The sequence below is a fragment of the Ranitomeya variabilis genome, chromosome 4 (genome assembly GCF_051348905.1).
Source record: "Ranitomeya variabilis isolate aRanVar5 chromosome 4, aRanVar5.hap1, whole genome shotgun sequence".
Taxonomy (NCBI): domain Eukaryota; kingdom Metazoa; phylum Chordata; class Amphibia; order Anura; family Dendrobatidae; genus Ranitomeya; species Ranitomeya variabilis.
Genome location: NC_135235.1, coordinates 403,240,212 through 403,265,567, shown reverse-complemented (window position 1 = coordinate 403,265,567; position 25,356 = coordinate 403,240,212). Strand labels below are relative to the sequence as shown.

At 43.3% G+C, this 25,356-nt stretch overlaps 1 protein-coding gene and 1 long non-coding RNA gene across 9 annotated transcripts; one reads left to right on the top strand and one right to left on the bottom strand.

Annotated features, from left to right (window-relative positions):
* Window positions 1–1,043: 1,043 nt before the first annotated feature.
* On the bottom strand, window positions 1,044–25,202 carry LOC143764938 (uncharacterized). Of its 8 annotated transcripts, none has more exons than XM_077251076.1 (6): window positions 25,105–25,202; window positions 24,309–24,796; window positions 5,712–5,849; window positions 4,275–4,436; window positions 3,115–3,184; window positions 1,044–3,000 (listed from the first exon to the last, which is right to left on the bottom strand). In XM_077251076.1, the coding sequence occupies exons 2-6, from the start codon at window positions 24,774–24,776 to the stop codon at window positions 1,799–1,801; spliced, it is 2,040 nt and encodes a 679-aa protein (XP_077107191.1). In that variant the 5' UTR covers window positions 24,777–24,796; window positions 25,105–25,202; the 3' UTR covers window positions 1,044–1,798. The 8 variants fall into 8 exon arrangements, with proteins under 8 accessions (XP_077107191.1, XP_077107189.1, XP_077107190.1 ...); XM_077251074.1 differs by having other exon boundaries at window positions 25,004–25,128; XM_077251075.1 differs by lacking the exon at window positions 25,105–25,202 and adding an exon at window positions 24,910–25,020.
* LOC143764941 (uncharacterized) lies at window positions 12,891–13,455 on the top strand. The gene is made up of 3 exons (XR_013213304.1): window positions 12,891–13,015; window positions 13,184–13,268; window positions 13,388–13,455. It is a non-coding gene; the product is annotated as an uncharacterized LOC143764941 (long non-coding RNA).
* Window positions 25,203–25,356: the final 154 nt, after the last annotated feature.

The following is a 25,356-nucleotide window of genomic DNA, read 5'->3' as shown; positions in this document are numbered from 1 at the left end:
CGTGAGCAAAAAAAATTGTATGTATCACAAGGTGTTACTAATAAATACAATGGCTTCTTATGCAAAAAAAAAAAAGCAAGCTCACATAGAATAAAGCTAACATATCAATTATACTGCATGGGGAAATCCAATACAATTTAAAAACAAATTTCAGATTTATTGTCTTTTTTAATGACTTTTTAATTTTTACGGGGGTAGAAAGTATGAAAGCGTGATATGTACTCCTAAATGGTACTAGTAAAAACTACAGCTTATTCTGCAAAAGAACAAGCTCATCTACAATATGGGTATCAGAATGTGGCGACTAAAAAATTTATTTCTTATAAAAAGTGTATTTTGTGGGCAAAAAAATTCATAACATAAAAAGCTATATAATTGATACCCGTACAAGCGCGGCCGTCGTCTTTTGTCCACGTTCTTCCCAAGTTTGCCTGCACATGTTCTAAATAAAGGACTATCGCATGAGAGACCGGTGAGTGCACTCCTTTTTTTTCTTCGATTGAAAAAGCTATATAAATTTAGCATTGCCATGATCATATCGATCTGCCGTAAAATACTTAACATGACGATCATACATAATGGTGAATGATGTCTAAAAAAACCCCCCAAAAATTAGACTTGCATATTCTTTTGCTCATTTATCCTCTAAAAGAGTATGATAAAAAGCGATCAAAAAGTAGCAGGTACCACAAAATCGTAACAATAAAAATTACAGCTTGTTGTGCAAAAAGTTGGCCCTCATAAAGCTCTGCTGATGGGAGATTGTAAATCTTATGGCGCTCCAAAAACAATATTTTAATTTTTTTTTTTTTTTTTTTAAAAGTGTGTATTTATTGTACAAAAATAATAAAACAAATAAAACTATATAAAATTATTATCGTCATACTGTTGCTGACCCACAGAATAAAGTCAACACTTTATTTGTGAAGCAGTTTTGTTTCTATTTCATACCTCTCTTTTCTCTTCTTAATACCATAACTTTTTTTGGTCCTTCACGATTAGACCAGAGTAAAAAAAAGAAGTCTTAAAATACAGCACGCCACTCAGAACAAAACGTTTTATTTATATAGGTCAAATCAGATAAATTAGTAAGAGCACGGGACTTTGTGGATTATGGCTTCAGTGAACAGCCTGTGATCTATACAGGAGGATTTCAACATACAATGGCAAAACGTAGAGTTTTTAGGGTTAACACGGTCAGACCCCAGTGCTTTATGAATTATTATTTTGTTCCTGAACACTCACAAAATGAAAAAGGACTAAAACATTTGTGGTTACAACAACTAATATGAGATCCATCAGTCTTTGGATGAAGAGACGTGGATACATTATTTCGCTCCTTCGTAGGGTTCCACATGCATTCAGGAAGTCTTCGATATGGTCAGTTCAGGGATGTGAACAATCCGGTGTACAAACTTCATGCTAGACATACAAAGCACCAAGACATATGTATACACAATACAATTATTAATGGTCTTTAATAAAGACATGAATCTTTTCAATCTGAAAAAGTCGATTCTAAAACTAACAAGTAAGATAGGGGCGGAACAGTTACTTGCATGGCAAGAACATTCCCCATCTCTTCAAGGCCTGCGTTACTAAAGTGGCAAGTTTAATTTGAGCATTCAAAAGTTTGTTACATAACAGGAAAAAAGCCCTTGATGGTGAAAAAAAGAAAAGAAATGGAGAAATTCATATAAAATTTTCATGCTGATGTCTATCTTGGGTCACTGTTACCAAACTGGCGTCTACCATGGAAGAACTTGAGATATAAGATATAAAAATCTGGGAAGGAGGATTATTTCTCATGGATAATCTGATGTTTTGTAAGGTGGACTTTACAGACAAAATACCTCCCACACTCTGCACATATGAAGGATGCCTTCCCAGAGTGAATCGTTTCGTGCGAGATCAGATTACTTTTTCGAGCAAAGCACTTTCCACAGATGGGACACGCATAAGGTTTCTCTCCAGTGTGTAAGGTGAGGTGGTTTTGAAGACTGGATCTTTTGGAGAAGACTTTACCACACTTGGAACAAGTCAATTTCTCTTGTCTGTGATTTCGCCGGTGATTAATAAGCCCCGATTTGCGAGTAAAGCATTCAGAACAGTCGGGACACTGAAAAGTCTGTGGGACGGTTTCCTCAGCATCAGTAGGTGGACGTTGTTGACCATGATCTGCTGATGTAGGTGTATGGTCTTTTGGGTACTCCTCCTCTGAACTCGAACCATCTTCAATACGAGTAAAGGTATATTTTGCTTGTGCATGTTTTATAAGAGCATATATATCTGTGTCTAAGTTGCCTTTGTCAAACAATGAATAGTTATTTTGCACATCTTCATTTTCACACTCTGTATGAGTCGATGAGGACTGTGCTTCTGTATACTTGTCGGTATTTATGGCCCTTCCTTCATCATACAACTCTGGTCCATCTAGAACGTTAGATGGAAGCTGTTGTGCAAGATCTGTTGGGTTTGTGACGCTTCCTCCATCACATGAGCCTGCCTCCTCTATACTAGTGGAAGAATGTATATGATCTGAGGGTATATACACGTCTGTGAGGTTTCCTCCCCGATCTGTGGCAGTTTCCTCCTTAATAGGAGATGAATACTGATGTGTAGGAGTTATGGGTGTAGAAGTGTCAGGGTCTGCACTTTGACTCGAGCCTTTTTCCTCCTTAATATGATGAGAGGCATGTTGTGGTGCGTGATCGGAGGTTGCATAGATCTCAGGGTCGGTAAAGCTTCTCTCATCAGATGAAAAGGGTTCCGCCTTGATAGGAGTAGATGAGTAGTGCTGAATTTCAGCTATGGATTTATAAGTATTGGAGTCTGCGATGTTCCTTCTATCACATGAGACTGATTCAGCCTTAATATTAGTAAACAGGTGCTGTTGTCTATGATCTGTGGGAGTATGAACGTCCTCCTTTTCTTCACATGATGATGATTCCTCTATGATATGTGCAGATATCTGGTTACTCAGCCCATTAACCATATTACCTGAAAAGACAAAACATGAATGAGGTAGTATATATTTTAAATACTTATAATGCATTTTCAAAATACTTGTTTGATTTATAAAGGGTTTTCTTTGTTGTAGAAAGTGTATCTTACCAAGAGATGAGAGGGCCTGGTGGCTCTCTATCGTGATATCGTTATGAGGATCATCTAAATAGTCACACTTCTGCAAAGAGAAACGGTGAATACAAATGGAAAGTCCTAATGAGAAAATCTGTAATGTTCGTATGGCACATTCTGCAGAGTGCAGGAAATCCCTACCCTTAAAGGGAACCTGTCAGCAGGATTGTGCACAGTAACCTACAGACACTGTCAGGTTGGCGCCGTTATACTTATTAAAATGATAGCTTGGGTGATGAAATCCGTCTTGTGGTTGTTCTTTAATCTTTATTTGCAGTTTTGAGTTAATGATATGCTCGTGCTCTGGGGCAGCCTGTGGGGGTCTTTATGTGGTGCTCTGGTTAGGTATTCATAATGAACAAATACCGATAGCTGCTACTGCGCAGGCACCAGCAGCGCCATCTTGCTAGAAAAAAAAAATCCTCCTCCAAAATAATGCTGCTGGCGATTGCTGATAGCTGCTACTGCACAGGTGCCGCCGGCACCACCTTGGAGGAGGACGTTTTTTTTTCTCTATCAAGATGGTGCCACCAGTGCCTGTGCAATAGCAGCTTTCGTCGATCGCCTACAGTCGCTACTGCGCAGACCATCTTGGAGGAGTAATTTTTATTTTTCTCTAGCAAGATGGCACCGCCAGCACAGCAGCATCTGAGCATCGATAGCTGCTACTGCGCAGACACGGCCAGCGCCATTTTCAAACTTTTTTTTTTTCTTTAAGAACTTCAGGATTACATCAAACAAGTGTGTATATAATTCATTCATATGCGATCATGCTGCAGTGCAGACACCACCACTGGCGCCGCCTGCAGAAGAGGTTTTTTTTCCCCCCAAGATATATATAATACTCATTATGTAAAATAGGGGGCAAGTCACTGAGGGATCAGTGACCTATGAGAAGTCATCAGTATGAAAACCTAATTAGAGCACCACATGAAGATTCCCCCACAGGCCGCCCCGGAGCACGAGCATATCATTAACTCAAAACTGGAAATAAAGATTAAACAACAACCACAAGACGGATTTCATCAACCAAAGTGTCATTGTAATCAGTATAAGGGCGCCGACCGAACACTGTCTGTAGATTACAATGCCGAATTAAATGTATTACTTTGTACAATGTTCCCAGCAGCGCTCACCTCTCCAGTCAGCAGCTCAATGATCTTGTTGGTGAGGTCCAGGATCTTCTGCTCATTGTTCTTCACAGATATTAAGGAATCAGGTGGAGGCTCTATGATGGGGTCCTGGATTCTGCTCCATCCTTTACTATGACTAGAGGTCTTCTTCACAACAATATAATCCTTCAAGAAAAAAAATAAATATCACAATGCACAGAATCTGGCATCCTTCATACAACCTTAGTAACATAATTCAGGTTTTTAATACCAACAAAGACAATGTAAAAGGAATTTGTCAGTAGGATCAACCGTCCTAAAATGTCTATATGAGCATGTAAGTCATAGAAAGATGAATCTAATGATACCTTGATGTCTGTGCTCAGATGTCTTATTCTAAAGAAATCTACGCTTTTCTAAATATGTAAATGATCTGTTATGATCTATGAGTTGGACATGGATCTCCCTGAGAATCTGCCTCCTATTGTAAATGAATAGGGCGTTACCAGTGTTAACCAAGTAATGACCAATACTCACAGAGCTCACTGCAGAGCTGTGATTGTAATTAACACAGTACAGCAGAGTTGAACTTTGTCTCATTACAAACACATCTACAGCTCTGTTCTCAATGTGCTGTCAGCTTTGCTGTACGGTCATACCCCTCTCACACTGGCTGCCTGTGAGATGGAAGCTGAAGCACTATGAGAGGACAACTTCATCTGCAAATGATTGTTATGACACAAAGTTCTGTTCTGTTGTACTGTGTTAGCTCTGTTGTTCTGTATTAGTTGTAGTCGAACACAGCTCTGCGGAGCAGTCAGGAGAGTAGAAAGAAACCATTACACATCACAATAGTAACTCCCCCTTTAATTTAGAATAAGCTCTGGATGCAGATTAACAGGAAGTTCTGTGTACCACCCACAGTCCTGAACACGTACGTCATTAACATATTCCAGAGAAATCTACATTTTTCTTAAGAAATTGGATCACAGAAAACAAGGTAACATTTTATTCAGCTTCTTATGACCTGCATGCCAATATAGATGGCTTAGGAGGATTGATCTTCCTGACAGATTCCCTTTTAAATATGGTGAAGACTTCTTAGCAAAGGCTGTGGAGTCCAAGTCATGGAGTTGGTGTCCATTTTGGTGGAGTCAGTATAAAATGGACAGACCCCGACTCCTAAAATATATAATAAATTGGGTGCAGTAGTACAATGCAGGATGTGCTGTAAATTTTATCATAAGAATATGGGAAAGTTATAAAATGTCCTATAAATGTCTGTTCTGTTCCTAACCTAAGGCTCTTGGCTTTTAGTTTAGATGAATCTGTGCTGCACTTTATGTACATGGTCAGTAGTGACCAGTACTGTGGAGTCGCAAGTCAGAGAAATTCAGGAGTCGGTGGTTTGGCTTACCAACTCCACAACCCTGCTTCTGAGAGAGCAGGACGAGCGCTCACCTCTCCAGTTAGCAAGCAGATGATCTCCAGGGTGAGATTTAGGATCACATGCGGAATGTCCATTCTGTATCTTTCTTTGGTTTGCTTTTTTTTATGTTGGAAATACTCAGTAGTTTTAAAGGTAGTCTCCATGTTAACCTACAAGACAATGATGACAGGAGTCAAGGTGACTATATGTTCTATTCAGTTTTCTAAAAAAATAATAATAATAAAAAAAATGGCATATTGCTGTTAGAAGGTAGAAATAGCTGAAAATGATCCGTGAGCAAGACCTAATCTATAAACTTAAAAAGGGTCATCCCACAAATTGTTTCTTATCATACCATCGCCTATGTACAAGTTAGTCTATGTGACTGCAGACTTGTGAATCCTCACATCGGGCGCAGTGCGCACTGTGAGGATTCTCCGGTGCCGGGAACGGTGGTATATATGCATACTCGCTGCCACATTTCGACTAGTTGGATCGTGGCTGAGAGTATGCATATCACATATTTGTGGTCACATGATCACCGTTCATATTGCACCAGTGTGATAGAAATATATATATCATGTAGATCTCACTTGCATGTATACTCCTCTCATATATACTCATATATCCACAGCTAATATATTACTCAGCTAGTTTATAATCAATGGCTTAAAATGGCTGACATAAACTGATATAAGCCAGACAAACTGTATGGGGGTTTTCCAGGCAAAAGTGGAACAACGCCAGATGTATTAAGTGCTGATCAGATGTCTCAGCTCTGTCCTAGATGCAGAACGATGCAGAGAGCTCAATTTTAGTTGCTTAATCAGCATTCATATGTGCAATATTCCATATACATTTAGATAGCCAATAACAGAGGAGCTAGACAATATGGTAATTAACTAACCACCCCTAACCACTCCTTTCTATACGCAATTATAAAACTATGTATGTACAATAAATCGGCAGTATTGATGGAATGTTATTGACACAATGTTGTGCAGTCTCATTCTTGAGTCTTATTGGGAACGGCCACAGCACACAGGGATAAATTTATCCAAACCAAATTTCCATAACACCAGCACCTGGGAATACTCATATCCGCAGAGTGCGTACAATTTGAGGGGTCATAAATCTGCAGTCACATAGAGTGACTGCACACTTGTAGTTTAAGACAGGACAACCCCTATAATCACAATTATTTTACATAATTATATATATATATATATATATATATATATATATATATATATATATATATATATATATATATATATACTTAAGAGGTTGACCCCTTTCCGAATATCACGGTCCTCAGGTGCAGTTTGTCATGAAAAATTCTGTCTGTGTAGATGGAAAGCCTCGCTCAGTTGCTGATCTCAGTGATTGACTGCAGTAGCATCAATATGATCTCAGCACTGCAGCTGCACTGAGAGCAGCGGAGTGGAGACTCACTACTGGACCAGGGGACGGCGATTAAAGAATGTTTGTTTTTTTAATAACTTCGCCAAGGGATTGGGATTTTCTGGAAGGGGCAACCCCTTTAAACAATCGTTACTTTTTTTTGTACCACTAGGTGACTTGACCATGCAATTGTTTGCTCTTCAATGATATACTGCAATACTAAATTGTTATACTGACATATCGCATATAGGGTACTGCCTAATTTAACCCCTTCACCCCCAAGGGTGGTTTGCACGTTATGGATCGGGCCAATTTTTACAATTCTGACCACTGTCCCTTTATGAGGTTATAACTCTGGAACGCTTCAACGGATCCTGGTGATTCTGACATTGTTTTCTCGTGACATATTGTACTTCATGATAGTGGTAAAATTTCTTTGATATTACCTGCGTTTATTTGTGAAAAAAATGGAAATTTGGCGAAAATTTCGCAATTTTCCAAATTTGAATTTTTATGCAATTAAATCACAGTGATATGTCACACAAAATACTTAATAAGTAACATTTCCCACATGTCTACTTTACATCAGCACCATTTTGGAACCAAATTTTTTTTTTGTTAGGGAGTTATAAGGGTTAAAAGTTGACCAGCAATTTCTCATTTTCACAACACAATTTGTTTTTAGGGACCACATCTCATTTGAAGTCATTTTGAGGGGTCTATATGATAGAAAATACCCAAGTGTGACACCATTCTAAAAACTGCACCCCTCAAGGTGCTCAAAACCACATTCAAAAAGTTTATTAACCCTTCAGGTGTTTCACAGGAATTTTTGGAATGTTTAAATAAAAATGAACATTTAACTTTTTCACACAAAATTTACTTCAGCTCCAATTTGTTTTATTTTACCAAGGGTAACAGGAGAAAATGGACCCCAAAAGTTGTTGTACAATTTGTCCTGAGTTCGCCGATATTCCATATGTGAGGGTAAACCACTGTTTGGGCGCATGACAGAGCTCGGAAGCGAAAGAGCGCCATTTGACTTTTCAATGCAAAATTGACTGGAATTGAGATGGGATGCCATGTTGCGTTTGGAGAGCCACTGATGTGCCTAAACATTGAAACCCCCCACAAGTAACACCATTTTGGAAAGTAGACCCCCTAAGGAACTTATCTAGAGGTGTGGTGAGCACTTTGACCCACCAAGTGCTTCACAGAAGTTTATAATGCAGAGCCGTAAAAATAAAACAAAAATTTTTTCCCACAAAAATTATTTTTTAGCCCCCAGTTTTGTATTTTCCCGAGGGTATCAGGAGAAATTGGACCCCGAAAGTTGTTGTCCAATTTGTCCTGAGTACACTGATACCCCATATGTGGGGGGGAACCACCGTTTGGGCGCATGGGAGGCTCGGAAGGGATGGAGCGCCATTTGGAATGCAGACTTAGATGGAATGGTCTGCAGGGGCCACATAGCGTTTGCAGAGCCCCTAATATACCTAAACAGTAGAAACCCCCCACTAGTGACACCATTTTGGAAAGTAGACCCCCTAAGGAACTCATCTAGATGTGTTGTGAGAGCTTTGAACCCCCAAGTGTTTCACTACAGTTTATAACGCAGAGCCATGCAAATAAAAAATATTTTTTTTTCCACAAAAATTATTTTGTAGCCCCTAGTTTTGTATTTTCCCAAGGGTAACAGGAGAAATTGGACCCCAAAAGTTGTTCTCCAATGTGTTCCGAGTACGCTGATACCCCATATGTTGGGGTAAACCCCTGTTTGGGCCCCCTGGAGAGCTTTGAAGGGAAGGAGCACTGTTTTACTTTTTCAACGCAGAATTGGCTGGAATTGAAATCGGACGCCATGTCGCGTTTGGAGAGCCCCTGATGTGCCTAAACAGTGGAAACCCCCCAATTATAACTGAAACCCTAATCCAAACACACCCCTAATCCCAACAGTAACCCTAACCACACCTCTAACCCAGACACACCCCTAACCCTAATCCCAACCCTATTCCCAACCGTAAATGTAATCCAAACCCTAACCCTAACTTTAGCCCCAACCCTAACCCTAACTTTAGCCCCAACCCTAAATGTAGCCTTAACCCTAGCCCCAACCCTAACCCTAGCCCTAACCATAGCCCTAGCCCTAACCATAGCCCTAGCCCTAACCATAGCCCTAGCCCTAACCCTAACGGAAAAATGGAAATAAATACATTTTTTAAATTTTTTTAAATTTTTCCCTAACTAAGCGGGTGATGAAGGGGGGTTTGATTTACTTTTATAGCGGGTTATTTAGCGGATTTTTATGATTGGCAGCTGTCACACACTGAAAGACGCTTTTTATTGCAAAAAATATTTTTTGCGTTACCACATTTTGAGTGCTATAATTTTTCCATATTTGAGTCCACAGAGTCATGTGAGGTCTTGTTTTTTGCGGGACGAGTTGACGTTTTTATTGGTAACATGTTCGGGCACGGGAGATTTTTTGATCGCTTTTTATTCCGATTTTTGTGAGGCAGAATGACCAAAAACCAGCTATTCATTAATTTCTTTTGGGGGAGGCGTTTATACCGTTCCGCGTTTGGTAAAATTGATAAGGCAGTTTTATTCTTCGGGTCAGTACGATTACAGCGACACCTCATTTATATCATGTTTTTTTATGTTTTGGCGCTTTTATACGATAAAAGCTATTTTATAGAAAAAATAATTATTTTGGCATCGCTTTATTCTGAGGACTATAACTTTTTTATTTTTTCGCTGATGATGGTGTATGGCGGCTCGTTTTTTGCGGGACAAGATGACGTTTTCAGCGGTACCATGGTTATTTATATCTGTCTTTTTGATCACGTGTTATTCCACTTTTTGGTTGGTGGTATGAGAATAAAGCGTTGTTTTTTGCATCGTTTTTTGTTTTTTTTTACGGTGTTCACTGAAGGGGTTAACTAGTGATATAGTTTTACAGGTGGGGTCGTTACGGACGCGGTGATACTAAATATGTGTACTTTTATTGTTTGATTTTTTTTTTATTTAGATAAAGAAATGTATTTATGGGAATAATTATTTTTTTTTAATTTATTTATTTAGGAATTTTTTTTTTATTTTTTATTTTTACACATGTGGACATTTTTTTTTTACTTTGTCCCAGGGGGGGACATCACAGATCGGTGATCTGACATTTTGCATAGCACTCTGTCAGATCACAGAGCACTGAGCAGGCACTCGGTAAGCCACCTCCCTCCCTGCAGGACCCGGATGCCGCGGCCATCTTGGATCCGGGACCTGCAGCGAGGAAGGAGGTAGGAGACCCTCGGAGCAACGCGATCACATCGCGTTGCTGCGGGGGTCTCAGGGAAGCCTGCAGGGAGCCCCCTCCCTGCGCGATGCTTCCCTGTACCGCCGGCACACCGCGATCATGTTTGATCGCGGTGTGCCGGGGGTTAATGTGCCGGGGGCGGTCCGTGACCGCTCCTGGCACATAGTGCCGGATGTCAGCTGACACCCGGCCGCGATCAGCCGCGCTCCCCCCGTGAGCGCGGCCGATCGTGCTGGACGTACTATTCCGTCCTTGGGAAGTAGGGCCCACCCCACATGGACGGAATAGTACGTCCATTGGCAGAAAGGGGTTAAAAAAAAAGTATTGTTTTTGACTATGGTCAATCATAATGAGTTGTCCAGGATTATAAAAGCAGGCAGCTTTCTTATAATAACAGCTCCACACTGGAGTATAGATTATCTCAAACTGCAGATCAGCTCCACCTAAATGAGCAAGGTTCTTTTCAAATATTTTCAAATATTTTTATTAACTTTTCAAACAGTTATATAGAAGGACGGGAAGTATGGGGAAAGGAGAAGAAAGACAAGGGCAGGGTATCTTAAAAGAAAAAAATAGAGAATTCGAACTATTTACACAGATATTTAGCCTAAGAATAACCATATATGAACATCAGTAATTATAACAAGCGTAATGTTACAAAATAAATAAAGCTGAAAATTTATTACAAGTCTATTACGACTAAAGAGCCCAGAGGTCAAATTCTTGTTACAATGCAAGATATTTTGCGTTCCACAAATCCCATTTTATATGGTATTTATGGAGGAAATTGTTGTTCAAAGCGAACCTTTTTTCAATGAAGCTGTGGAGCAGAATTGTATTAATAATATCTGAAAATTTTGGTGTTTGGGATTTTTTCCACCACAATACAATTTAATTTTTAATCACCAGGAAGATATGAATAATTATATATTTAATTAATGAGCAAGGTTCTGACTGTGAAAAGCCAGGTGTGTTTTTCCTATCCTGGACAACCCCTTCAAAAAGGTCAACCATAGGCAAAACAAATGCTTTTTGAAGTTGACTTTCATCCAAAAGGAAATAACCCAAGATTGGAAGTATTCCTACTGAAAGAGGATTAAAGAGGTTCTCAAGTTCATATGTGGTTAAAACTGAAAGGGGTGGTCTCATCCTCATCAATGCGTAAAATTGTTTGTAAAAAGAAGCAATTCTTACATCTTATTCAAAATCCTCTCTGTGCTCACAAAATGAGTGATTTTTAATTCTATAGTTTACAGCTTGTTACCTTGGGTTTAGGCCACTCCTGCAGTCAGAGTGGCCAGTTACCAAAGATAAGGAGCATGTGGCTCTATGTTGCACAGCCTGCTCGTGGTGCTTGGAAGTTTTCCATGTTCCTCGATGTGACTAGTATCAGACCCCCTTCACTAATCCCATGCCTGCAGAGAAAACCGCTATAACTCATCTGAACTGCCCCTAGTCCCACACTGACTCATACGGGAAGTTAAACCAGAAGATGAGGACTGAGAATATAGATGATAAAATGCTCTCATAGATATGAGGGTACCTATGGTGTCCTCCAGATAACACCCACTGAAACCCTTATCGACATGACGTTCCGTTACATCATATGCCGGCTCCCTAACTTTGATGCAGCCTCAGTTCCTGAGCCCGCATCTTTCCCAGCAGATGATGGCTGTGATATTCAGCCATCATATGACTCAAACAGCCATGCGTAAAGAAGAGCTCCAACTGCGGCTGTTAACCTGTTAAATCCTGCAGTCAATCTGACAGCAGCATTTACAGCATGTTGACAGGGGATGTGTCACTTCATGCGACCATCGGCACCATAACACAATCACAGGGCAATGATGAATTGCCATGGCAGCTGGTGGTCAGCTGAAGAGCCCCGTGTCTGTCATGACAGTTTTCCTGCGAACGCCAGCTTCTGGCTTGTGTTCATAGGAGACTATGATTTATACAATCTACAGCAATCCTGTGGTATTGATGTATATAGCACATGCGTTTGGATGATGGCAGGTTCAAGTCCGCTAAGGGAACTAACAAGTACAATGAATAAAAGAAAAAAAAAAAAGTTTTTTCCTCCACTAATTATAGCCACAAGTGCAGCACAGTGTATCCTATTCCATGTGTGTAATAAACCAGGCAATGGTGTTACTTCAAGCTCTGTGCAACTGTGAAGATCGCAGGAGTGAGCTGACAAGGTAATACCATATAAATGTAAAGGGGCCAAAATAAGAGCTCAGAAGAAAAAAGTATATAGAATATATAATGGATAATCTTCGGGACAAAAGTTGAAAATAAGTAACGTTTTTTCCCTTTCATTTATATTCTTTTTCCACCTTTCCCTTATCTCAATTTTTTTTTCCAGGCAGCATGCCCCAGCTTTCCTGTTATTCTCTTCTCGGCTCTCTTCCGGCCCTTTGCATCACTACGCAAGCGCATGTGCGACCTTGTTTCAGTTGTTCCAGGATGTCGTGGCATAAAACTCCACCTCCTCCGTCCACAAATGCCAAAGCGTCTACACACGTCAGACACACTTCTGAACCTTCCTCACCAATTCACTGGCGGACCCCCAGACAGGCATTATCACAATGGTTTCACCTGTCTGTACCTTTTCAGGTGTTTCTCTGTTATGTATATATCTCCTCTTTCTTTACCTTGTGAGATTCTGACCCCCATGATCTGTGCTATAAGATGGGCAGTCCCTTCCATATACCTGGTGTCCCCTTTACCTGTTGTATAGTTAATGTATAGGCTGTCTGACCAGCTTATTCTTTTACATTACAGACTTATTCAGGTGATTGGAGCACCAACCTCTTGAAAATATATTAATACTTTGCTACTAACACTGAACAGTGTTGATGGTTATAAGGTATGTTTTGTTTCTTTATTCATCATTTATTTATTTTGAGAAGTAGTTATGCGTGTGTAACATTGTCCTACAAGTGATTTGGAAACTGACATGTGTTTCTTATGTTGTGTCTCATGCAGATAAGCTTGATAAAGGCCCTAATTGGCCGAAACATTGGCATCATTTTTTCTGTATTTCACTAGTCGGTCCAATAAAAACGAATTACTTGCAAGGCATTCATTGTTTTCAACTTTTAAGCTGAAGGTTATCCATTATATAACAATATTGTTGGAAGTATTTCTACTCCCTGCTTCACTCCTCATCTCCAATCATAAGCACATGTATGTCATTTGCACATCAAAAAGGGCTCCAACACCAACCCTAGTCTTACCATTGAAAAAAAACACTTACAGTCTCCCTGATTCATTCCCGTTATGATTATTGGACATTTTTACTAATCGATTTTCTTGTTCCAAATTCTCCACTCTGCAATCTATCCGGAATGCTGAAGCTAGGCTCATATTTCTATCCGGCCATACACCGATCCCTCCGCCCTGAGTCAGTCACTGCACTGGTTGCCCATCAGCTACAGAGTCCAATATAAAAGTATCACTCTCACTCACTTTTTTTTTACTTTTCTCCTACATTTTTTTTCAGAATATAGTCCCTTTTTTAATCTATTTCACATATGTCTTACCCTTAAATTGTAAAGTGTTGCAGAATATGTTGGTGCTATAGCAACAACAGTATTACTAAAGGTAACTTGTCACGTGAACAAACGTGAAGATATGGGGTTAATCTGCAGGTTAAGAGCGTTCTGATCCTGCCCAGCACCCGCATTAAGGCTAGGTTCACATTGCGATAGGGCAATCCGTTTAGCGCTAGCGCGTTTAGGGGTCGTTCTAACGTCCCCGCTCTCGCAGATCCCCGATCTGCGAGAGCGGGGAACGGACCTCAGGCGCGCCGCGGACGCTGCAAGCAGCGTCCGCGGCGCGTCACAAAAGAACGGCACATCGCTAGCGCGAGCCGAAAAAGGCACGCGCTAGCGATGCGCTACAGGCGAAATTTACATTGCTGTCAATGGGTGCGCTAACGGACCCGTTGCACGGCGTTAATTGCGACATTTTCGCCGTGCAACGCTGTCCATTAGCGTGCACACATTAACGCAATGTGAACCTAGCCTTATATAGCACCTATACGTGCTTTCTCTAATATAGTATATCTTGGTCTTGTTATATATTACTGTGTTCTTCATACTGTCCTACTTTGTATCTGTCAAGGAAAATACCTGATTTTGGACCGCCATACCATTTTTCTACAGCTTATATGTAGAGGTTGATTGTGACCGATATTTATTTATTATATAGTTTTTTCTCCTTATCAATTTTACTGCACATATACTTTGGTCATCAGTCTAAGCTGCATTTCTACCATCTGGGTGATTGTGGGATCGGTTTTAGATCCCAATTTTCTAGCGCTGATCCTCTTATCTATGGATGAAGCGCCTGCCGCTGCAATATACATGTTTAATACGCTACCGCCGCTCTGATCATCTCACTGGGACCAGGCGCCTGCGCCATTGAGTCCCACACATCAAACATGGTGGCGCCTAGCATGAATAGTGCTCTTGTGTTTGGGCTACAGTGTCATGGAGCGCACTGACACCGCCTCCCAGGCATTGCGATCGCACGCATGCGCAGTCTGGCATCTGTGTATCTACTATGGCGGCGCCCGCTGTGTACCATGCGGCCTATTATTCCCTGGTGGCTCAATGCTTTGTGCGGTATGTAAATTCATTTTTAGGATCTGCTATCTGTCTATTTATGCTAAGGGGTGGGAGCCCTTGGCCGATATGGACACTGAGATCTGTGACTGTTTCGGCACTTATCGGTTCCACATTTGTGGGATGTGCTACACCCGGTCTGTCTGGAAACTTGTGGAGAGGAGGGGCTTGGGTTGCCCTGCTGATTAGTTAGCAGGACTTGCACCTTACTATATAAGCTCCATCTCCGGGGATCTTAACAGGTCTGTTCCCGGTATCAGGGCACCTGCATTATCGATTCTTGGTTCATCACATCCATGTCTGCCCCCTGAGGAACCGTATGACGGGGAAACGCGTCGGGGCGTTATACCTACAGCTAAGTGTCTCCTTTAGGGAGAATATGCCTTTCACTGGCTGCTTATGTTAGCACCTAAATATCTCTTTTGGTCTAGCATATCGCATTAGCATGTACACTGATTACTGGTCACTAATGATTTTTGGCACCTGCATGTGATCTTGTATGCAGTGGGGCTACTACATTGTCTAGTCAAAAAACATCGTTTTATATATTGTTGGCTAGTTCATGTATAATGGTGGCAATTATAAATATACCGTATATACTCGAGTATAAGCCGACCCGAGTATAAGCCGACCCCCCTAATTTTGCCACAAAAAACTGGGAAAACTTATTGACTCGAGTATAAGCCTAGGGGGAAAAATGCAGCAGGTACCGGTGAATTTCAAAATTAAAAATAGATACTCCATACCGTTCATTATGGCCCCATAGATGCTCCACATAAAGCTGTGCCACATATAATGCTCTGCACCGTTCATTATGGCCCCATAGATGCTCCACATAAAGCTGTGCCATATATACAATGCTCTGCACCGTTGCCCCATAGCTGTGCCACATATATAATGCTCTGCACCATTGCCCCATAGCTGTGCCATATAGTGCTCTGCACCGTTGCCCCATAGCTGTGCCATATATATAATGCTCTGCACCATTGCCCCATAGCTGTGCCATATAGTGCTCTGCCCCATTGCTGTGCCATATAGTGCTCTGCCCCATAGCTGTGCCATATAGTGCTCTGCCCCATAGCTGTGCCATATAGTGCTCTGCCCCATAGCTGTGCCATATAGTGCTCTGCCCCATAGCTGTGCCATATAGTGCTCTGCCCCATAGCTGTGCCATATAGTGCTCTGCCCCATAGCTGTGCCATATAGTGCTCTGCCCCATAGCTGTGCCATATAGTGCTCTGCCCCATAGCTGTGCCATATAGTGCTCTGCCCCATAGCTGTGCCATATAGTGCTCTGCCCCATAGCTGTGCCATATAGTGCTCTGCCCCATAGCTGTGCCATATAGTGCTCTGCCCCATAGCTGTGCCATATAGTGCTCTGCCCCATAGCTGTGCCATATAGTGCTCTGCCCCATAGCTGTGCCATATAGTGCTCTGCCCCATAGCTGTGCCATATAGTGCTCTGCCCCATAGCTGTGCCATATAGTGCTCTGCCCCATAGCTGTGCCATATAGTGCTCTGCCCCATAGCTGTGCCATATAGTGCTCTGCCCCATAGCTGTGCCATATAGTGCTCTGCCCCATAGCTGTGCCATATAGTGCTCTGCCCCATAGCTGTGCCATATAGTGCTCTGCCCCATAGCTGTGCCATATAGTGCTCTGCCCCATAGCTGTGCCATATAGTGCTCTGCCCCATAGCTGTGCCATATAGTGCTCTGCACCGTCCATTATTGCCCCATAGCTGCTGCTGCAATAAAAAAAAATAAAACACATACTCACCTGTCTTGCAGCTCCTCGGCGCCATCTTCCCGGCGTCTCCCTGCACTGACTGATCAGGCAGAGGGCGGCGCGCACACTATATGCGTCATCGCGCCCTCTGCCTGAACAGTCAGAGCGGAGAGAGAGACGCCGGGAAGATGGCGCGACGCCCGGCGTGTGGAACCAGGATAGGTGAATATGCGATACTTACCTGCTCCCGGCGTCCCGCTCCTTCCCCCGGACAGCTGGTCTTCGGTGCCGCAGCCTCTTCCTCTGTCAGCGGTCACCGGCACCGCTGATTAGAGAAATGAATTATGCGGCTCCGCCCCTATGGGGGGTGGAGCAGCCTATTCATTTCTCTAATGAGCGGTCCCACGTGACCGCTCAGGGGAAGAGGCTGCAGCACCCGGAGACAGTGTAACAGGCAGGGGGAGCGCCAGGATCGCCGGGACTAGGTAAGTATATGACAGTGCTCACCCGCCGACCCCACCACCGATCATGACTCGAGTATAAGCCGAGGGGGCACTTTCAGCCCAAAAATTTGGGCTGAAAATCTCGGCTTATACTCGAGTATATACGGTACTTTGCCAGACAGTGTAGCTATGCACAGTCCTGTATCTGGTCTGGACTGAACCAAGTTTTTTATTTATGTTCCCCTTCCTACTGAGGTCTCATTATTGATGCATATGAGGATATTTTCTGAGGGCATGTATAGGGACAATTGTGCTAATATCTTTGGGCTAATGTTGTGATATATGCCTTTGGTACACTGTCCCTAATGGGACCACAAGTAGGGAGTTGGTAAACATTATATAGTGTGCACCTTAGTTTTTTCGCCTGCTTGCCCTTCCTTCATCTCTTTATATTGCTCATTGTTTTCTTCCCTTTATAGCTGGCGAGGTATTTAATAGGGCTAGCAGGGGCTAGCCGCCGCGGAGTGGGGGCGCCAAATATACTATCAGGGTGCCAACCTCCACTGTCAGGCAGGGGCAGTAGGCCAGTGCAGGGATATCCTTCAGGGTAGGTGCACCTATAGTTGTATCCCTAAAATATTTAATACACGATTTTTCTGTTCTCACTGGGAAGTGGTATTTTTAACATATTCAATTATTAAAATTATATTTTTAAAGGGATTTATATGTTACACGTTGATTTCCCTTGTATGTAATATTTTTCTTTGATGCTTATACTTTAATTCTGATGGTATGGCGGGGTTCCTTTCAGGTCCCATTGATACAAATGTGTGGGCACAGGATGCAAATATAGTTTTTTCCATCAGTGACACTCCCCTTCAGAATACAGACAACCTCTCCCTCCAAAATTTGTTTAAAGATATCTATTTGTGCTATAAGGACAATATAAAATCGTGGTGGGAAATCAAAGGGTTGGAAAACTATATAAAAAACAGGATTGTGCCTAAGGGACTGCGTATCCCGATTAGGCCTTCCCCTCGAACCGCAAATCCTACTGTATTGGCAGCTTGGTTAAAGGAGTCTATCGATTCCTCTATTCGTTTTATGCAGATATTACTCATAGAGGAAAAGAGACTTTTTGAGGAATCAACCACTAAATTGAATCTACTGATTGAACAGGCCCAAAAACAGAAAACTGATCCTGAGTATACAAGGAGGGAGAACTTTTTGCAGACGTCCATAGAAAAATTTCAAAACAGGCTAAAAGATAGCATTCACAGTTTACTAGGGACTTGAATGAGTTCAAGGACAACAAGGCCTACGACTATCAGTCTCAGAATACCGGGGACGTCTCCTCGTCTGATATAGATACATCAGATACGGAGCGATCAGAGAAGGGTGCTGCTCCATTCCATCAATGGCGTTCGACCAAGAACCAATACAGACAGAAGGGAAGGGGGAGAGGAGGAAGGGGCACAAGGGGACCTATAGGTGGTTTAGGCCCTGTACCCCAGGCGTCCTCCTCCTCATCGTTTTCAACATCGTCTTTTTTAGACAACAGACAGTCAGCAAAGTACGATCTGAGGAGGCGACCCCAATAGCACAAGGTCAGATTATTAATTTATCATCGTTTGTATTCTCTAAGGAAGAATACGCTGTCCTGCAGAGGGGTCTGAATTTTGTTCCCACAAATATGTATAATTGCTTCAATTGGGTCAAGGATATTAATCTTTTTGGCCGTAATCTCAAGTGGAAATTGTTCTTTCAGAAAAACGATTGGGAGAAGTGTAGAGAACTGGGCCTCAGTGAAGAAGACCTTGAAGGGTACAATGCCCTGGTGGGCCTCCTACATGAGAATGAGAGAGGGAGGGGTGAAGGACCTTTTACCTCTTTGAGGAGGAGGAGCAAAAAAATGCCACCTATTAATGATGTTACTAGTGTTGACATTTTTGTCAAACTAGTCGAGGCAGACCTATGTAAGATCTCTAATAGCCATCTGCATAGGGAGTGTAATTTGTCAACAAATGAGTCCGTGGCTTTACAGAAGCTTGAAAAAAACACCAATCTCATCTTTAAATCATCAGATAAAGGGGGAAATCTTGTCATCCTTGACCACCCTAAATACCTTCGAATGTGTGGCTTGCTCCTTAATGACCATCTAACTTATGAAGTTCTACCAGGGGATCCCACAAAAAATTACTCTAATGAGTTGATGGTTCTTCTGGATAGGGCTCTGGCTAGTAGGCTAATATCCAAAAATGAGTTTTCTTTCCTTGCTCCCATTTCGCCAACTGTACCAACTTTTTATGCCCTTCCGAAGGTGCATAAGGGCCTTGACCCATTAAAGGGTCGCCCAATTGTGGCAGGGATCGATTCAATATCTCAAAACATTGGTATATACATAGATAAGATCCTGAGGCCTTTTGTGTTATCACTTCCCTCATATGTGAGGGATACGTTGCATCTTTTGGGTATGCTGGAGGATGTTGTTGTGGAACCTCATATGATCTTAGCCTCCATTGACGTAGAGGCGCTGTACAGCAGCATCCCCCATGATATCGGCATGAGAGCAGTTGACCACTTCTTGAGAACACGAGCCATTGAATGTGCTGAACATAATAGCTTTGTCAAACAACTTCTTCTGTTTACTCTTACCCGGAATTTCTTTTTATTTAATGGTAAGTACTTCCACCAGCTCAGGGGCACAGCGATGGGGAGTCCATGTGCCCCCACATACGCTAATTTGTTCCTGGGCTGGTGGGAGGAAACCTTCATTTTTCCGGAGGAGGATAGGTGGTGGCAGCCCCACATCGGCCTCTGGGCCAGATACATCGACGATATCTTCGTGCTTTGGTCTGGCCCAGGGGCTGATTTTGAGAGGTTTGTGAGAGAGATTAATATCAATGAAATCGGAATGAGATTCACGTCCGAATTCCAGGAACACACTATTGCTTTCCTGGACCTCACAATCTCAAAAAACAGCGATGGGGGTATAAGCACTAGCACCTATCGTAAACCGACTGCTACAAATAGTCTTCTGCAATGGCACAGTCATCACCCCACCCCCCTCAAGCGTGGAATACCAAAGGGGCAGTTTCTGCGTATCCGCAGGAACTGCTCCGAGATGGACGCCTTTAAATATCAGGCTGGGGAGTTACATCGTAGATTTAGGGAGAGAGGTTATCCCTCGGAAGTACTCACTAAATCTTATAAGGAGGCACTTGGGAGTGACAGGTCTACTCTATTAAGAACCCGGGAGAGACCGGGAGACACTCCTGATCTGGTCAGACTGATAGGGACTTTTGACAACCAGTCTGACAAAATATATCAGATCATTAGAAGACACTGGGGTGTACTCCAAGCTGACCCTAACCTCAAGGGGTTTATATCCCCGGCGCCCAATATCACCTATAGAAGGGGGAGAACAATTGGGGACCGCCTGGTACACAGTTTGTACCAAAAACCACAGGCAGCAGGCACGTGGCTTGAAAGGAGACCACTAGGCTTCTTCAGATGCGGTAGCTGCTCCAAGTGCCAGTATGTCAGACAGACCAAACAATTCACTAGTGCGGCCAATGGTAGACAATTTGATATCAGAGACTTCGGCAATTGTAAATCCACAGGGGTTATATATAAGATCACTTGCCCCTGTCCCCTTGACTACATTGGCAAGACTAAAAGGGAACTAAGAACGAGATTTGGGGAGCATCTTGGAGATATCAGGCACAATAGGGATACCTCGCTTGCCCGGCATGTGAACAAAGTACATGGGGGTGCCTTAGAGGGGATCACTCTGTGTATGATTGATCTATTGAAACCTAAGACACGAGGAGGTGACTTTGATCAAGCCCTCCTCAAACGAGAAGCAGAGTGGATCTTTCGCATGCAATCCATGGCACCGGGAGGATTGAATGAATCCCTTACCTATACGTGCTTTCTCTAATATAGTATATCTTGGTCTTGTTATATATTACTGTGTTCTTCATACTGTCCTACTTTGTATCTGTCAAGGAAAATACCTGATTTTGGACCGCCATACCATTTTTCTACAGCTTATATGTAGAGGTTGATTGTGACCGATATTTATTTATTATATAGTTTTTTCTCCTTATCAATTTTACTGCACATATACTTTGGTCATCAGTCTAAGCTGCATTTCTACCATCTGGGTGATTGTGGGATCGGTTTTAGATCCCAATTTTCTAGCGCTGATCCTCTTATCTATGGATGAAGCGCCTGCCGCTGCAATATACATGTTTAATACGCTACCGCCGCTCTGATCATCTCACTGGGACCAGGCGCCTGCGCCATTGAGTCCCACACATCAAACATGGTGGCGCCTAGCATGAATAGTGCTCTTGTGTTTGGGCTACAGTGTCATGGAGCGCACTGACACCGCCTCCCAGGCATTGCGATCGCACGCATGCGCAGTCTGGCATCTGTGTATCTACTATGGCGGCGCCCGCTGTGTACCATGCGGCCTATTATTCCCTGGTGGCTCAATGCTTTGTGCGGTATGTAAATTCATTTTTAGGATCTGCTATCTGTCTATTTATGCTAAGGGGTGGGAGCCCTTGGCCGATATGGACACTGAGATCTGTGACTGTTTCGGCACTTATCGGTTCCACATTTGTGGGATGTGCTACACCCGGTCTGTCTGGAAACTTGTGGAGAGGAGGGGCTTGGGTTGCCCTGCTGATTAGTTAGCAGGACTTGCACCTTACTATATAAGCTCCATCTCCGGGGATCTTAACAGGTCTGTTCCCGGTATCAGGGCACCTGCATTATCGATTCTTGGTTCATCACATCCATGTCTGCCCCCTGAGGAACCGTATGACGGGGAAACGCGTCGGGGCGTTATACCTACAGCTAAGTGTCTCCTTTAGGGAGAATATCCCTTTCACTGGCTGCTTATGTTAGCACCTAAATATCTCTTTTGGTCTAGCATATCGCATTAGCATGTACACTGATTACTGGTCACTAATGATTTTTGGCACCTGCATGTGATCTTGTATGCAGTGGGGCTACTACATTGTCTAGTCAAAAAACATCGTTTTATATATTGTTGGCTAGTTCATGTATAATGGTGGCAATTATAAATATACTTTGCCAGACAGTGTAGCTATGCACAGTCCTGTATCTGGTCTGGACTGAACCAAGTTTTTTATTTATGTTCCCCTTCCTACTGAGGTCTCATTATTGATGCATATGAGGATATTTTCTGAGGGCATGTATAGGGACAATTGTGCTAATATCTTTGGGCTAATGTTGTGATATATGCCTTTGGTACACTGTCCCTAATGGGACCACAAGTAGGGAGTTGGTAAACATTATATAGTGTGCACCTTAGTTTTTTCGCCTGCTTGCCCTTCCTTCATCTCTTTATATTGCTCATTGTTTTCTTCCCTTTATAGCTGGCGAGGTATTTAATAGGGCTAGCAGGGGCTAGCCGCCGCGGAGTGGGGGCGCCAAATATACTATCAGGGTGCCAACCTCCACTGTCAGGCAGGGGCAGTAGGCCAGTGCAGGGATATCCTTCAGGGTAGGTGCACCTATAGTTGTATCCCTAAAATATTTAATACACGATTTTTCTGTTCTCACTGGGAAGTGGTATTTTTAACATATTCAATTATTAAAATTATATTTTTAAAGGGATTTATATGTTACACACAACCTAGCCTTAGAGCCCCGCTGCTGGGAGGTAATGAACTTTATTCCTCCCGGCAACGTTCAGGTTCCGGTCAGGGGGTAGCGCTGGCGCAATCACTGCTCTGTATGTAGAAAGCGGCAGCTGTAAACGCACCCCTGGCCCTGACTGACAGCAGCTCAGGATTAGAGTTGAGCTACATTTATACATCCATGTGAGTGTTACCATTCAAATGTGTTTTCCACATATGTCATGTTAGTTGCATCTTTTTTTCACTGAAGGAGGCAGACTGTCAGATGTTTTATGCACTGACACTTGGCAATGGATCAGTTAAAAAAGGAAGAAACTCTGAAATGCAAAGTCTGTCTTCTGTGTGTCATTTGTTTTATAAAGATCCCCATAGACTTCACTGGCAGAGTCTGATCTGCAAAACCAATGAGAATAGGATGTGCGCCGATTCTCATCGACCCGTTTATAAAACTGATGTGTGTACGGCACAATGAAACTATTTGTGTTCTGTCCAAGAGAAAAACAGACAGAACTAAAAAGTACCACAAGATGTGTGACAGTACCCTTATTGATTGCAAGCTTAAAGGGATTGACTACCACTTGGACAACCCCTTTTTACATGAAGGCCCCTGGTAAAATAAAACACCATATACTAACCTCCTGTATCTGCACCGGGTCTCCTGCGTGATTATTAAGTCTTGTGAACCCTGCAGCCTATCACTGGCTTCTATTGGATGCTGCACTTTTATCACTTCTGTTTATTTGAGGTTGGTCCAAAGACGTGACCCTCGGACAAGCAGAAGTGAGAGCGCATCACCCATTAGCAGCCGCTGATTGGCTGCAGGGATCATGTGGCATAACACGGTCATGGGAGCCTTGGCTTTGCTGGAACGGCACTGATATGGAGTGGAGTGTATGGTGTTTGTATTTTACAGTAGGGACTACTTAATTTAAAGGGAATCAGTCATTCCTCAAATGCTATTACCTACTCAGGCAAGTATAATCTGCAGGATTAATAGTGTTACAAAGCTGTCCGGCCGCCTTACTGACAGTGTGGCTACCAGGAAAAAAAGAGCACTTTATCCTTCTGAGGGCCGCTGGCTTTCAGTCATAGAGGGGTGGCTTTCAGTCACTGCTCAGTACACAGTGACCAGCTGTTGTAAGCAAGTCTTGGCACTTTGAGCAACAGCCAGCGCATCTGTGTATAGCGAGCTGACAAAGTGCTGGGGCGTGCTTACAGCCGCTGCTCACTATGCTGCGAGCGATGACTGCAGCCACTCCGGACACAGCGTATGGTTGAAAGACAGAAGCCCTGATAATACAGAAGACATGGAAACAATGGCGTCCTCCAAAACCGCTGAGGACAGCGACCTGTTGTCTGAGAAGCAGAATGATGCTCCAGAAGGCGCCTTCCTGCGACCCACGAGGTCCTTACACGGGGCCACAACCTACCGGGCCACATGGCTGACAATCCAGGACAGAAGGGTTCATGGGAACTGGACGAAACGCACTCTGCCGATGAGACTGCTGCTGCGATGTGCACGTTCTGCGGTGCGGCCCCCCGGACGGGTCCACCTGGGGGCTCTTGAGTGCTGGTTTACCCTTTTGCCATGGACACTTCTGTGGTGGGACGTCCCGGAATATTGTAGGGAGCGCATCCTTCCTCAGGGTCTTCCTCAGTCCACTGGGCTGGTAGGACTGCTCGGTGAAGTGCTCGGAGCACACCCGGAAGCGGTTGTTGGGCTTCCCCTGGAATATTCTCTCGGCCAGCTCCTCTATGTCCTTGACCACGTGCCCGCTCCGCTCAATGCACCGCAGCCAGGTCTTGATCTTGTCCAGGTTGTTGGGGAAGGAGTGGAGAATAATGCTCAGCCTCTTTCCCCCATAGTTGTGGCATCGCTCAACAAAGCATCTTGGCATCTTCCTGCTTCTGGAGAACGCTGAGGGGAACAATGAGAGCAGGGTTACTGGAGCCCCCAATTCTGGTGGACGAGAGCTCTATGTGCCCCCTCATCTCAGGAACAGGCACCACATCCTACACAGCCCCCTATACCTGCCCTCTAGCTATACGGCCTCTCCTCACCCAGCTGACCCGAGCAGCGCATGGGAATGACTGCCCCCTATGGGTGTGGGCCAGCGCCGCTTACCCGTCACTATGGAGCCCTGCAATCGTTCCGTTTGGACAGTTTAGTATCCGGTGATAGGACCTTAATGACGTCAGAGTCACATGACAGTAACATCAACGTACCATGTGACCGGATGTTCGCCAAGGAGTCCGTACAATGGGCGGGGTGTTCTCGGGATCCGCTAGGCGATATCACATTTTCCTGAGCGAAGGACCTTTGATGATGTCATGACACGTGAGCAGTCACATTTGTGGGAGGAGTCTCTGCTGTTGCCCGGGGCGGGAATGTTCATTCAGTTTAGGTGACCGGCGCTCTTGAGAGTGCGGCAGCGATACACGCATCCCTGTGCGCCTGCGTCTACATCGGAGTGACAT